The sequence below is a fragment of the Hypomesus nipponensis genome, chromosome 9 (genome assembly GCF_054491055.1).
Source record: "Hypomesus nipponensis isolate SF chromosome 9, ASM5449105v1, whole genome shotgun sequence".
Taxonomy (NCBI): domain Eukaryota; kingdom Metazoa; phylum Chordata; class Actinopteri; order Osmeriformes; family Osmeridae; genus Hypomesus; species Hypomesus nipponensis.
In genome coordinates this window covers 1698497-1712338 of record NC_140369.1, presented here as the reverse complement: position 1 = coordinate 1712338, position 13842 = coordinate 1698497, and the positions used below count along the sequence as shown (strand labels likewise).

Here is a 13842-nt window from a genome sequence, read left to right as displayed (position 1 = left end):
TCAATATTCATACACAAACTTCAATGTAATGTTTTATTATTTAATAGGAACGAATATTGGATTCAAACTCACGTTTCCAAATATTGATTAAAACATTCAAATGAAATTAACAAAAAATAAAATGGGCATCTGCCAACTTTTCTTTAGAACTCCACACGCATAATATTCTGTTGAGTTTATAGTTCATTTCCATCTGATAAACTTTTTCTTTTGCAGATTTTCACCCCCAGAAAATGAAAATACAAAAAAATACAACAGACTGTAATTTCACATACAATATTAGTGTCAAGATAGAATTCAGCACTTGAATGTGTTTTTTCAATGACAGTAAGGCACAACAGATCTTTGTGTCTCCAGAGGATCTGGGTGTCAAAGCTGCAAAGTCAAGAGATCACAGACCAGTACAGCACTAGACCGGTACTACCAGTAGATCAGAGTACACAGACCAATTCTCCTGAACTAGTCATCATCAGAGTCATCTGTGACATCATCATCATCCTCCTCCTCGTTCACATCAACCTTCCTTTTGTTTTTTGTAATCCTCTCAGCTTCCTTTTCTTGTGCCTGTGATAAAGGGGAGCAATACATGGACAGAGGAACAAAGGTGGGGGCGGGGGTTTAAATATTGTCTCAATATTTTATCCACAGAGCAAAAAACAAAACAAAAAAAAACACACCTCCCTTTTCCAAACTGTAAAAACTACAGTGGACATTCTCCTGTGCCTGACTGTGATAACTGGACCTGCAGTGAAGAGATTAGCCTGAACCACTTATCTTATCTGTGTTCCCCACTCATACCACTACACTGGCTAGGCGGTTACAACTGCCAGTAACCCATCGTGCTACGTAAACCCCTCGCCCAGGACACGGTACAAATATCAGTGGCGTAAAGTTGTGTTTGAATACCACTTGACTCTTTGGTTTTCAAATGTGGGTGGGACAGCTTTTCTTAACAACTGAGGATGTGGCCGTTAAGTATAATTTTCTTGATAAAAAGCAAAGGGGACCGATTGGCTGTTTTCAAACAGTTGGAGGAACATGGTCCCACCTGTCTAGTGCAGCCCAGGTGCCTGGTGCCAGGAGGGTTAGGGTTAGCCCCGGGACAGGAGGGTTAGGGTTAGTCCCGTGCCAGGAGGGTTAGGGTTAGCCCCGTGCCAGGAGGGTTAGGGTTAGCCCCAGGACAGGAGGGTTAGGGTTAGCCCCAGGACAGGAGGGTTAGGGTTAGCCCCGTGCCGGGAGGGTTAGGGTTAGCCCCAGGACAGGAGGGTTAGGGTTAGCCCCAGGACAGGAGGGTTAGGGTTAGCCCCAGGACAGGAGGGTTAGGGTTAGCCCCGGGACAGGAGGGTTAGGGTTAGCCCCGTGCCAGGAGGGTTAGGGTTAGCCCCAGGACAGGAGGGTTAGGGTTAGCCCCAGGACAGGAGGGTTAGGGTTAGCCCCAGGACAGGAGGGTTAGCCCCGGGACAGGAGGGTTAGGGTTAGCCCCGTGCCAGGAGGGTTAGGGTTAGCCCCAGGACAGGAGGGTTAGGGTTAGCCCCCTGACAGGAGGGTTAGCCCCGGGACAGGAGAGTTAGGGTTAGCCCCATGACAGGAGGAGACGAGGAGACTGACGTACCTCATCATCAGACTGGTCCTGAGGCAGCTGTTCATCATCATTTTCCTCCTCCTCCTCTTCCTCACTTTCCTGAGCTCGCTGGGAGAGGATCTCCTCACCCTGTAACACAAGAGAGGTTAGCTCACACACAGTGCACCTTCAAGAAGTGTTTTTTCAGGTTGTAAATGAAACACAGTGCACCTTCAAGAAGTGTTTTTTTCAGGTTGTAAATGAAACCCAGTGTACCTTTAAGTCTCGGTTTTTCAGGTTGTAAATGAAACACAGTGTACCGTTAAGTCTCGGTTTTTCAGGTTGTAAATGAAACACAGTGTACCTTTAAGTCTCGGTTTTTCAGGTTGTAAATGAAACCCAGTGTACCTTTAAGTCTCGGTTTTTCAGGTTGTAAATGAAACACAGTGTACCTTTAAGTCTCGGTTTTTCAGGTTGTAAATGAAACACAGTGTACCTTTAAGTCTCGGTTTTTCAGGTTGCCCAGCCAGAAGGCCTCCTGACAGTGGTTGAGTGTGAGCATGGCCTTGACTCTGTACACAAACTGCTCCAGGCTTTTCTTCAGAGCCGGCACGTGATTGGTCAGCGCCGTGGCTTGACAAATCTGCGTTAGAGGGACGACACTCGGGTTTGCTCTGTGGAAGCCTGAGAACGACCCCATTCATTTGAACCAGGTGTGCTGGAGCAGGGAAACATCTAGAACATGCAGGACGGTGGACCCTGAGGACCAGGGTTGAGAAAGGCGGGTCTAGAGGGTTCTCTGTGCAGTTCTCTGTACCTTAGAGTGTCCACACATGTGATGCAGCTGTCTGGTACTGAGCTGGAAGGTCTTCAGCAGGCTCTGAGCATCCTCCTGAGATACAACATTCAAGATCATTTACAAAACAAGACAGGTTATAACCAAAGTGCTGCACAATACAAGTTAAAAAACACATTCATATCAGAATATTAATTTTCAAAATGTTAGGAACAAAATAATTAAACATTGTAAGACCACGATTTGAAGGCAGACTTGAATGTTAGCCTTTACTAGTAGCTACCCATGTATGGAAACAAATCAGTGACATGTTTTAAATTGAAAGAAGTCAGGAAATATGCATTTATTTTAATGTAAAATATATACAGTATATATTCAGATCCAAAAATTCAAACTTCAGAAATTTAGGTAGCTCAAATTCAAATACATTTTGTAAAATTGAGATCCCCTAAATTACATTTGAAAAAATTCAGATCCCCAAAATTAAGACCCCCCAAAACATGTTTGTTGCACCTTATGTTGCAATCAATTTTTTGGGGTCGAATTCTTTCGGCTTGAATTTCACCATTCAAATTGAGCAGTCTGTATTTTTTCCTATTTGATTTTCTGAAGCTTGATTTTTTATTTTGGGGATCTGAAATGTTACTGCCCGAATTTGAGCAACCTGATTATTTTTAACCCTGTGCTCTGAGTCCTAAGGTGGGTAAGGTACCCTGTGCTCTGAGCCCTAAGGTGGGTAAGGTACCCTGTGCTCTGAGTCCTAAGGTGGGTAAGGTACCCTGTGCTCTGAGTCCTAAGGTGGGTAAGGTACCCTGTGCTCTGAGTCCTAAGGTGGGTAAAGTACCCTGTGCTCTGAGTCCTAAGGTGGGTAAGGTACCCTGTGCTCTGAGCCCTAAGGTGGGTAAGGTACCCTGTGCTCTGAGTCCTAAGGTGGGTAAGGTACCCTGTGCTCTGAGTCCTAAGGTGGGTAAGGTACCCTGTGCTCTGACTCCTAAGGTGGGTAAGGTACCCTGTGCTCTGAGTCCTAAGGTGGGTAAGGTACCCTGTGCTCTGAGTCCTAAGGTGGGTAAGGTACCCTGTGCTCTGAGTCCTAAGGTGGGTAAGGTACCCTGTGCTCTGACTCCTAAGGTGGGTAAGGTACCCTGTGCTCTGAGTCCTAAGGTGGGTAAGGTACCCTGTGCTCTGAGTCCTAAGGTGGGTAAGGTACCCTGTGCTCTGACTCCTAAGGTGGGTAAGGTACCCTGTGCTCTGAGCCCTAAGGTGGGTAAGGTACCCTGTGCTCTGAGCCCTAAGGTGGGTAAGGTACCCTGTGCTCTGAGCCCTAAGGTGGGTAAGGTACCCTGTGCTCTGACTCCTAAGGTGGGTAAGGTACCCTGTACTCTGAGTCCTAAGGTGGGTAAGGTACCCTGTGCTCTGAGTCCTAAGGTGGGTAAGGTACCCTGTGCTCTGAGTCCTAAGGTGGGTAAGGTACCCTGTGCTCTGAGCCCTAAGGTGGGTAAGGTACCCTGTGCTCTGAGCCCTAAGGTGGGTAAGGTACCTTGTGTTTTATAAAGCTGAAGTCCAGCAGTGGCATCCCCAGCCTGAGGAAAGACTCCAGGAACAGACGGCCATACTGCGGGACACAACAGCCACTGCTCTTTATAAAGATACATTTTTGGTGGCATTTCTGCCTTTCTTATTTGATGCTAAAGAGATGCCGTGTGTTCTGAGGAGGTGTGGATAGAGGGGGTTGGCGGTCGAGGGCCTGGGTTGGATTTGAACCCCGGCTGCCGCGAGGTCTCAGCCTACATGGTGCGCTCGTGATCCTTCTGACACTCACCTTTAGACACACGTTCAACACCGGCCTGCTGTCAAACACCTGAGGAAAGGAGGAGGGTTATTGTTACTGCTGTGTCCTATGCATCTGTCTCTGTCCTGTTAGTCTGTCCTGTTAGTCTGTCCTGTCAGTCTGTACTGTTAGTCTGTCCTGTTAGGGTCTCCTGTCAGTCTGTACTGTTAGTCTGTCCTGTTAGTCTGTCCTGTTAGTCTGTACTGTTAGTCTGTACTGTTAGTCTGTCCTGTTAGTCTGTACTGTTAGTCTGTACTGTTAGTCTGTCCTGTTAGGGTCTCCTGTCAGTCTGTACTGTTAGTCTGTACTGTTAGTCTGTCCTGTTAGTCTGTACCGTTAGTCTGTCCTGTTAGGGTCTCCTGTCAGTCTGTCCTGTTAGTCTGTACCGTTAGTCTGTCCTGTTAGGGTCTCCTGTCAGTCTGTACTGTCAGTCTGTACTGTTAGTCTGTCCTGTTAGGGTCTCCTGTCAGTCTGTACTGTTAGTCTGTCCTGTTAGGGTCTCCTTTACTATATCTGCTTCTAGGAACAGCCCTTCTGGGATCATTCATGTTTTTTTACATGAATTAAAAAATACTTGAGTGGTGTTTTCAGGTTTATACACACACAGACACAGCATGGTACCTTGACTAGGTTGACCAGGAAGTGGAAGTCTCTAACGGCCAGGTTCCAGACCAGCAGCTTCTCACTCTGGACCTGAGGGTGAAGCAGAGGACATGGGTTAGTCTCACACACAGTTAAAGACACAGGCACACACACACACACACACACAGTTACAGACACACACACACAGTTACAGACACACACACACACACACAGTTACAGACATAGTCTCACACACACGCACAGTCAGGAGACACACACGATTAGACACACACACACACACAGTTAGACACACACACACACACACACAGTTAGACACACACACACACACACAGTTAGAGACACACACACGCTTACCTCAGTGCTGTCGTTGTGTTTCCCCGGGGGGATTTTCCTGACAGCTTTCTCCAGCTCTGCCATCATCCCCTTATAGAAGACCAGGAAGGTCTGCCTGGAGACAGGAGGTTGGAGGGTGTGGGTGTGTGGGGAGGGGGGAGAAGAGAGGAAGGCGGGAATGAGAGAAAAAGAGAGAGAGGTGAGGGTGGGTCCGAGGCAGAGGCAGTCCTACCTAGTGAGGGTGGGCCAGAGGCAGAGGCAGGCCTACCTGGTGAGGGTGGGCCAGAGGCAGGCCTACCTAGTGAGGGTGGGCCAGAGGCAGAGCCAGTCCTACCTGGTGAGGGTGGGCCAGAGGCAGAGCCAGTCCTACCTGGTGAGGGTGGGCCAGGTAGAGGAGCTGGCATGTTTGGCTGCATCCAGCAGCTGGGGTATCCCCTCTCCTGCGATCTCCTCAATGGCCTTCAGAACATCCTCACAGTGACCCAGGTAGATGCTGCGGGGGAGGGGAGGGGGGGGGGGGGTAGGAGTCAGAACACTTATCTGTCTGAAACCTATTATCTTGTAGGACGAGATTTAAACACCTGCAGACATGACACACACACTGTCTGGGATGCACACGCCTACACGCACCTGAGGATAGCTGTGAGGCTCTCGTTGTACTTGTTCTCTCTCTCTCCGCCGGCTGTGACCCACTCCTGACACAGGAAGTGTCTGGCCAGGCTGGCTGAACAGACAGGATACAGTCATCACACACAGACCCCCGTCAGTGTGTAGGAGAGTGAGGGTGTGTGTGTGTGTGTGTGTGTGTGTGTAGGAGAGTGAGGGTGTGTGTGTGTGTGTGTGTAGGAGAGTGAGGGTGTGTGTGTGTGTGTGTGTGTGTGTGTAGGAGAGTGAGGGTGTGTGTGTGTGTGTGTGTGTAGGAGAGTGAGGGTGTGTGTGTGTGTGTGTGTGTGTGTAGGAGAGTGAGGGTGTGTGTGTGTGTGTGTAAGAGAGTGAGGGTGTGTGTGTGTGTGTGTGTGTGTGTAGGAGAGTGAGGGTGTGTGTGTGTGTGTGTGTGTGTAGGAGATTGAGGATGTGTGTGTGTGTGTGTGTGTGTGTAAGAGAGTGAGGGTGTGTGTGTGTGTGTGTGTGTGTGTAGGAGAGTGAGGGTGTGTGTGTGTGTGTGTAGGAGAGTGAGGGTGTGTGTGTGTGTGTAGGAGAGTGAGGGTGTGTGTGTGTGTGTGTGTGTAGGAGAGTGAGGGTGTGTGTGTGTGTGTGTGTGTGTGTGTGTGTAGGAGAGTGAGGGTGTGTGTGTGTGTGTGTGTGTAGGAGAGTGAGGGTGTGTGTGTGTGTGTGTGTGTGTGTAGGAGAGTGAGGGTGTGTGTGTGTGTGTGTGTGTGTGTGTAGGAGAGTGAGGGTGTGTGTGTGTGTGTGTGTAGGAGAGTGAGGGTGTGTGTGTGTGTGTGTGTAGGAGAGTGAGGGTGTGTGTGTGTGTGTGTGTGTGTGTGTGTAGGAGAGTGAGGGTGGGTGTGTGTGTGTGTGTGTGTGTAGGAGAGTGAGGGTGTGTGTGTGTGTGTGTGTGTGTGTAGGAGAGTGAGGGTGTGTGTGTGTGTGTGTAAGAGAGTGAGGGTGTGTGTGTGTGTGTGTGTGTGTGTAGGAGAGTGAGGGTGTGTGTGTGTGTGTGTGTGTGTAGGAGAGTGAGGGTGTGTGTGTGTGTGTGTGTGTGTAGGAGAGTGAGGGTGTGTGTGTGTGTGTGTAGGAGAGTGAGGGTGTGTGTGTGTGTGTAGGAGAGTGAGGGTGTGTGTGTGTGTGTGTGTGTAGGAGAGTGAGGGTGTGTGTGCGTGTGTGTAGGAGAGTGAGGGTGTGTGTGTGTGTGTGTGTGTGTGTGTAGGAGAGTGAGGTTGTGTGTGTGTGTGTGTGTAGGAGAGTGAGGGTGTGTGTGTGTGTGTGTGTGTAGGAGAGTGAGGGTGTGTGTGTGTGTGTGTGTGTGTGTGTGTAGGAGAGTGAGGGTGTGTGTGTGTGTGTGTGTGTGTGTGTGTAGGAGAGTGAGGGTGTGTGTGTGTGTGTGTGTGTAGGAGAGTGAGGGTGTGTGTGTGTGTGTGTGTGTGTGTAGGAGAGTGAGGGTGTGTGTGTGTGTGTGTGTGTGTGTAGGAGAGTGAGGGTGTGTGTGTGTGTGTGTGTGTGTGTGTAGGAGAGTGAGGGTGTGTGTGTGTGTGTGTGTGTAGGAGAGTGAGGGTGTGTGTGTGTGTGTGTGTGTGTGTAGGAGAGTGAGGGTGTGTGTGTGTGTGTGTAAGAGAGTGAGGGTGTGTGTGTGTGTGTGTGTGTGTGTGTAGGAGAGTGAGGGTGTGTGTGTGTGTGTGTGTGTAGGAGAGTGAGGGTGTGTGTGTGTGTGTGTGTGTGTAGGAGAGTGAGGGTGTGTGTGTGTGTGTGTGTGTGTAAGAGAGTGAGGGTGTGTGTGTGTGTGTGTGTGTGTGTGTGTGTGTAGGAGAGTGAGGGTGTGTGTGTGTGTGTGTGTGTAGGAGAGTGAGGGTGTGTGTGTGTGTGTGTGTGTGTGTAGGAGAGTGAGGGTGTGTGTGTGTGTGTGTGTAGGAGAGTGAGGGTGTGTGTGTGTGTGTGTGTAGGAGAGTGAGGGTGTGTGTGCGTGTGTGTAGGAGAGTGAGGGTGTGTGTGTGTGTGTGTGTGTAGGAGAGTGAGGGTGTGTGTGTGTGTGTGTGTGTGTGTGTGTGTAGGAGAGTGAGGGTGTGTGTGTGTGTGTGTAGGAGAGTGAGGGTGTGTGTGTGTGTGTGTGTAGGAGAGTGAGGGTGTGTGTGTGTGTGTAGGAGAGTGAGGGTGTGTGTGTGTGTAGGAGAGTGAGGGTGTGTGTGTGTGTGTGTGTGTGTAGGAGAGTGAGGGTGTGTGTGTGTGTGTGTGTGTGTAGGAGAGTGAGGGTCCCACCAGTCTGTTCCCTGTAGGCAGCAGGGCTGGGCCCCTTCCCAGCCACAGCAGACAGCAGCTGGGACAGCGTCAGGGCAGAGCTCAGACTGGGCACCGAGCAGCGGAAATTCAGCAGGTACTCAAAACCACGTCTGCAGAGGAGAACAGGACAGGACAGGTCACACAACCCCACAGGAACATCAGGAACCTTCACACAACCCCACAGGAACATCAGGAACCTTCACACAACCCCACAGGAACATCAGGAACCTTCACACAACCCCATCAGGAAGCTTCATGATGGGCGAATTTTCAATAAATTAATTATAACGGTGACCTGCAAAATGACAAATGGCAACATTTTCCTTTCCCAGTCGATGATGATCCTGTTGTGATAACCTTCTAGGAGGAAGGGGGAGCCTGCATTGCTGACTAACTTACCATCTCCCCCATCCTCCACACCCTCACCACCCTCTGCACCCCTCACCCCCCTGCACCCCTCACCACCCTGCACCCCTCACCACCCTGCACCCCTCACCTCCCTGCACCCCTCACCTCCCTGCACCCCTCACCTCCCTGCACCCCTCACCACCCTCACCTCCCTGCACCCCTCACCACCCTCACCTCCCTGCACCCCTCACCTCCCTGCACCCCTCACCACCCTGCACCCCTCACCACCCTCACCTCCCTGCACCCCTCACCTCCCTGCACCCCTCACCTCCCTGCACCCCTCACCACCCTCACCTCTCTGCACCCCTCACCACCCTCACCTCCCTGCACCCCTCACCTCCCTGCACCCCTCACCACCCTCACCTCCCTGCACCCCTCACCTCCCTGCACCCCTCACCACCCTCACCTCCCTGCACCCCTCACCCCCCTGCACCCCTCACCTCCCTCACCTCCCTGCACCCCTCACCTCCCTGCACCCCTCACCTCCCTGCACCCCTCACCACCCTCACCTCCCTGCACCCCTCACCTCCCTGCACCCCTCACCTCCCTGCACCCCTCACCTCCCTGCACCCCTCACCACCCTCACCTCCCTGCACCCCTCACCCCCCTGCACCCCTCACCTCCCTCACCTCCCTGCACCCCTCACCCCCCTGCACCCCTCACCTCCCTGCACCCCTCACCACCCTGCACCCCTCACCTCCCTGCACCCCTCACCTCCCTGCACCCCTCACCCCCCTGCACCCCTCACCCCCCTGCACCCCTCACCTCCCTGCACCTACCTGATGAGCTGGTCCAGGGTGGGCTCCGGGCCCCCCTCGTGCAGCTGGCTAGCCAGCACACCCAGAGCTTCCTTCAGCAGACCTCTCTGCTGGGCCTGGCAGAAGCCAGACCTGAGGACGGGGTGTGGGGGGGAAAGAGAGAGAGAGCGAGAGAGAGAGACTAAGATGAGATAGAAGTTGAACACGGGGCTTGTTGATGTGGTTGTTGTTGTTGTGGTGTGCCTGCTCACCAGCTGAAGGTGATGTGCAGCACCTGGAGCAGGAGCTGATAGGCTGTAGACATGAGCTGGTGCTGCTTCACATCCACCCCCCGTCCATCCACCACCCCCTGGTTCTTAGCCAGCAGCGTCTGAAAACACACACACACACACACACACATACACACACACACGGAGAACAGATTAGACTACATTTAAAATAAAACCAACAGGCAGTGTGTAGCGTGAGTGTAGCGTGAGTGTAGCGTGTGTGTAGCGTGTGTGTAGCGTGTGTGTAGCGTGAATGTTGCGTGAGTGTAGCGTGTGTGTAGCGTGTGTGTAGCGTGGGTGTAGCGTGGGTGTAGCGTGGGTGTAGCGTGTGTGTAGCGTGAGTGTAGCGTGAGTGTAGCGTGTGTGTAGCGTGTGTGTAGCGTGTGTGTAGCGTGAGTGTGCAGGGCACCTGGAAGTAGGTGTGGCAGTTCTGCAGGTGGGAGCACAGGCTGGGTAGCAGGCGCACACAGCAGGAGGCGATGGCCTTGGGGCTCTTCTGCTGCAGGTGGGAGAAGCCCACAGTCCTGTCTGGCTTCACCTGCAGCACACCGGGATGTCACCATACATGCCTCAGACAAGGTGCTAGTGTGTGTGTGTGTGTGTGTGTGTGCGTGCGTGGGCGTGTGTGAGTGTGTCTCTGTGTGTGTGTGTGTGTGTGTGGGTGTGTGCAGCACCTTTAAGAAGACAGGTCTTTTGGCTGGGCCGGCAGCAAGGCTGAACTCCAGCTTGTACAGCATGTCCTTTAGCAGGAAGACCAGCTCTGCTGGTCCCAGCTGGACACCCCCCTTCTCCTGGCAGGGCGCAGTCACACACACCTGAGTCTGCGGAAATGTGTGTGTGTGTGTGTGTGTGCATACCAACAGTGTGCTGGTGGAGACCCACCTTGGTGCTGAGCTCGGCGTCCAGCAGGGGGCGTGACAGCAGGCTGAGGACCTCCAGGTCCAGCTCTCTGAAGAACGGCCGGTAAGCCTCCAGGCTCACCCCCGGCCTGGTCTCCTTCACTTCCTGCCGGGCACACAGCCCACGCTGTTCACTGTCAACCTCACACAAGTGAGGAAGAACTACAAACAAAATGGCGTCTCTTCTGGGATTTAAGTGTGTGGAACACAGTGTGTGGTCCAGCCCCGTTATTGGGACTTGTAGTTTTCTGAGTGGTTGGTTACCTGCTGGGTCTCCTCTGTCTCCTCCTCCAGTTGAGAAGCATCGGTGGACGAATTCCCAGCTTTCCTCTTTTTTCCTGTGCTCTCTGATTGACAGTGTGTATTGGAGAGAAATGGTGTGTTATGTTGTGTGTGTGTCAAACACAAGGTGAGAAAGCCAACTTGGTCAGGTGGTTTTAAGTTGCCGTTTATGCAACAAGAGCTGACATCCAACATCCTCTGAGAGGTGTATGACTCAGCGACATCCTTCCGGAACACTCTCACCTTTCTTTCCCTTCCTGGGCTGGGCGGCTGAGCCAGAGGCCAGCACCACGTCAGTGGTCTCCCCATCGAAGTTGGCGAGAGGTGGTGTGAAGCCAGGAGTCACTGAAACACAACACAGCAGCTTCATCAAAGCCAGGAGTCACTGAAACACAACACAGCAGCTTCATCAAGCCAGGAGTCACTGAAACACAACACAGCAGCTTCATCAAGCCAGGAGTCACTGAAACACAACACAGCAGCTTCATCAAGCCAGGAGTCACTGAAACACAACACAGCAGCTTCATCAAGCCAGGAGTCACTGAAACACAACACAGCAGCTTCATCAAGCCAGGAGTCACTGAAACACAACACAGCAGCTTCATATGGGCTCCGTCCTGAGCGAGGGAAGAGCAGAGGCTGTTTCCTACCTGCCAGAGCTCTCTCCAGTAGACCCTGAAGGTGAGTGATGTTCTGTATGCGGGTCAGAACTCTCAGCTTAGACTCAGGGTCTGTCTGCCTGCAGAAGGCGTTCACGACCTGCAGAGCACCACACACACACACACACACACACACACACCACCTCACTAACAAACTCACCATCTGTAAACCCACAAGTATGAACAACACACACACACACACACACACACACAGAGAGACACAGAGGTGTGGTTACCTCTCTGAACCAGTTGATGATGTAGAACAGCAGAGCACAGAGGAAGTCTCTCTCTGGCCTGCTCAGGCTCTCTGCTGTCTCCAGCACAGTCAGGTCTGTCAGGACCAGAGGGCAGCCTGCCACACACACACACACACACACACACACAGCCAGATGAGAACACGTTATCTCACAGCTCTCTATGTGTGGTGGCTGGGGGCTTTCTATGGGTTGGGGGTTCTCTGTGTGGGGTTCTCCTCACCCAGTAGGCCGTCTATGTTCTCCAGGTCTCCCTGGTTCTGCTGGCTCTCACTCAGCTGCAGGAGCCTGAAGAAGGGGGCCAGGCAGAGAGGAGACACTCTCCTGACACACACACACACACACACAGACACAGACACACTAGTACACCTCCTCCATCTACACGTGTTCATTACTGCATGTTAAGCGATGTTGTGTGAGGTGGTGTGCTGACTGACCGGTCTGTGCTGACCCTGCCTGGCAGGCTGCTTGTGTCGTCCCTGTGCTGCTGCTCCACCGCCAGCAGGGGGAGCAGGTTGATGGCAAAATCCTTCTGGGCGTCATCATCCTCCAGGTCATACATCTCACAGGGCGGGAGCAGGAAGGAGCTGCGTGCACACACACGCACGCACACACACACATTTAGTCATTTAGCAGACGCAGAGCGACACACGTACACACATCCTCTATTAGTCATTACTGGGTTCCCTGGTGGACATTTAATCACAATATTATCTCTCACACACACACACCCTGTCATGTCTCCTCCGACATCCACGACAAAGTCCTTCTGGAAGTCTTCCATGACACTCTTCCCTATCCACGCCTGGTGGTGAGAGCAGAGAGCAAGGTCACTATCACAGCATAGAAACAGCATTGTTTGAAAGTGGGTCAGTTAGGCTGTAGGAAGAAAGTACAAGTTAATATAAGTTAACTTAATAACAAGTATTAAAGCTTGTGTGTGTGTGTGTGTGTGTGTGTGAGAGAGAGAGAGCAGGCAGACCTACCTGCACCTGTGGGTCCAGGGTGTGTGTGTGTGTGTCTGTGTGTGTGTGTGTGTGTGTGTGTGAGAGAGAGAGAGAGAGAGCAGGCAGACCTACCTGCACCTGTGGGTCCAGGGTGTGTGTGTGTGTGTCTGTGTGTGTGTGTGTGTGTGTGTGTGTGTGTGTGAGAGAGAGAGAGAGCAGGCAGACCTACCTACACCTGTGGGTCCAGGGTGTGTGTGTGTGTGTGTCTGTGTGTGTGTGTGTGTGTGAGAGAGAGAGAGCAGGCAGACCTATCTGCACCTGTGGGTCCAGGGTGTGTGTGTGTGTCTGTGTGTGTGTGTGAGAGAGAGAGAGAGAGAGCAGGCAGACCTACCTGCACCTGTGGGTCCAGGGTGTGTGTGTGTGTGTCTGTGTCTGTGTGTGTGTGTGAGAGAGAGAGAGAGCAGGCAGACCTACCTGCACCTGTGGGTCCAGGGTGTGTGTGTGTGTGTGTGTCTGTGTGTGTGTGTGTGTGTGTGTGTGTGAGAGAGAGAGAGCAGGCAGACCTACCTGCACCTGTGGGTCCAGGGTGTGTGTGTGTGTGTGTGTGTGTGTGAGAGAGAGAGAGCAGGCAGACCTACCTGCACCTGTGGGTCCAGGGTGTGTGTGTGTGTGTCTGTGTGTGTGTGTGTGTGTGTGTGTGAGAGAGAGAGAGAGCAGGCAGACCTACCTGCACCTGTGGGTCCAGGGTGTGTGTGTGTGTGTCTGTGTCTGTGTGTGTGTGTGTGTGTGTGTGTGTGAGAGAGAGAGAGCAGGCAGACCTACCTGCACCTGTGGGTCCAGGGTGTGTGTGTGTGTGTCTGTGTGTGTGTGTGTGTGTGTGAGAGAGAGAGAGCAGGCAGACCTACCTGCACCTGTGGGTCCAGGGTGTGTGTGTGTGTGTGTGTGTGTGAGAGAGAGAGAGAGCAGGCAGACCTACCTGCACCTGTGGGTCCAGGGTGTGTGTGTGTGTGTGTCTGTGTGTGTGTGTGTGTGTGTGTGTGTGTGAGAGAGAGAGAGAGCAGGCAGACCTACCTGCACCTGTGGGTCCAGGGTGTGTGTGTGTGTGTCTGTGTCTGTGTGTGTGTGTGTGTGTGTGTGTGTGTGAGAGAGAGAGAGCAGGCAGACCTACCTGCACCTGTGGGTCCAGGGTGTGGGTCACGATCAGGTTGGCCAGCTCATCATAGTACAGAGCCTCCGCCTCAGGAGAACTCCTGCTGCAGGACTGGACCAGCTCCAACAGAGCAGTCACCTAATGCACACACACACACACAC

At 52.5% G+C, this 13842-nt stretch overlaps 1 protein-coding gene across 7 annotated transcripts in view; it reads right to left on the bottom strand.

Moving 5' to 3' along the window:
- Positions 1–19: 19 nt before the first annotated feature.
- Positions 20–13842, bottom strand: part of fancd2 (FA complementation group D2) — a 25177-nt gene continuing 11354 nt past the window's right edge. For 4 of the 7 annotated variants that reach the window (XM_084704344.1, XM_084704346.1, XM_084704345.1 and 1 more), the window contains exons 21-44: positions 13700–13819; positions 12316–12389; positions 12022–12171; positions 11808–11908; positions 11567–11682; positions 11322–11430; positions 10915–11016; positions 10654–10736; positions 10373–10495; positions 10165–10281; positions 9900–10028; positions 9473–9591; positions 9243–9353; positions 8035–8165; positions 5752–5845; positions 5492–5614; positions 5143–5236; positions 4807–4878; positions 4177–4215; positions 3895–3969; positions 2379–2453; positions 2058–2204; positions 1613–1711; positions 20–564 (exon numbers count right to left, since the gene is read on the bottom strand). In XM_084704344.1, the coding sequence (XP_084560470.1) occupies positions 460–564; positions 1613–1711; positions 2058–2204; positions 2379–2453; positions 3895–3969; positions 4177–4215; positions 4807–4878; positions 5143–5236; positions 5492–5614; positions 5752–5845; positions 8035–8165; positions 9243–9353; positions 9473–9591; positions 9900–10028; positions 10165–10281; positions 10373–10495; positions 10654–10736; positions 10915–11016; positions 11322–11430; positions 11567–11682; positions 11808–11908; positions 12022–12171; positions 12316–12389; positions 13700–13819 (2508 nt within the window). In that variant the 3' untranslated portion in view covers positions 20–459. Of the gene's footprint in view, positions 565–1612; positions 1712–2057; positions 2205–2378; positions 2454–3894; positions 3970–4176; positions 4216–4806; positions 4879–5140; positions 5237–5389; positions 5615–5751; positions 5846–8034; positions 8166–9242; positions 9354–9472; positions 9592–9899; positions 10029–10164; positions 10282–10372; positions 10496–10653; positions 10737–10914; positions 11017–11321; positions 11431–11566; positions 11683–11807; positions 11909–12021; positions 12172–12315; positions 12390–13699; positions 13820–13842 lie in introns of those variants that run through there. The other 3 variants (XM_084704347.1, XR_014766469.1, XR_014766468.1) reach the window with 3 other exon arrangements.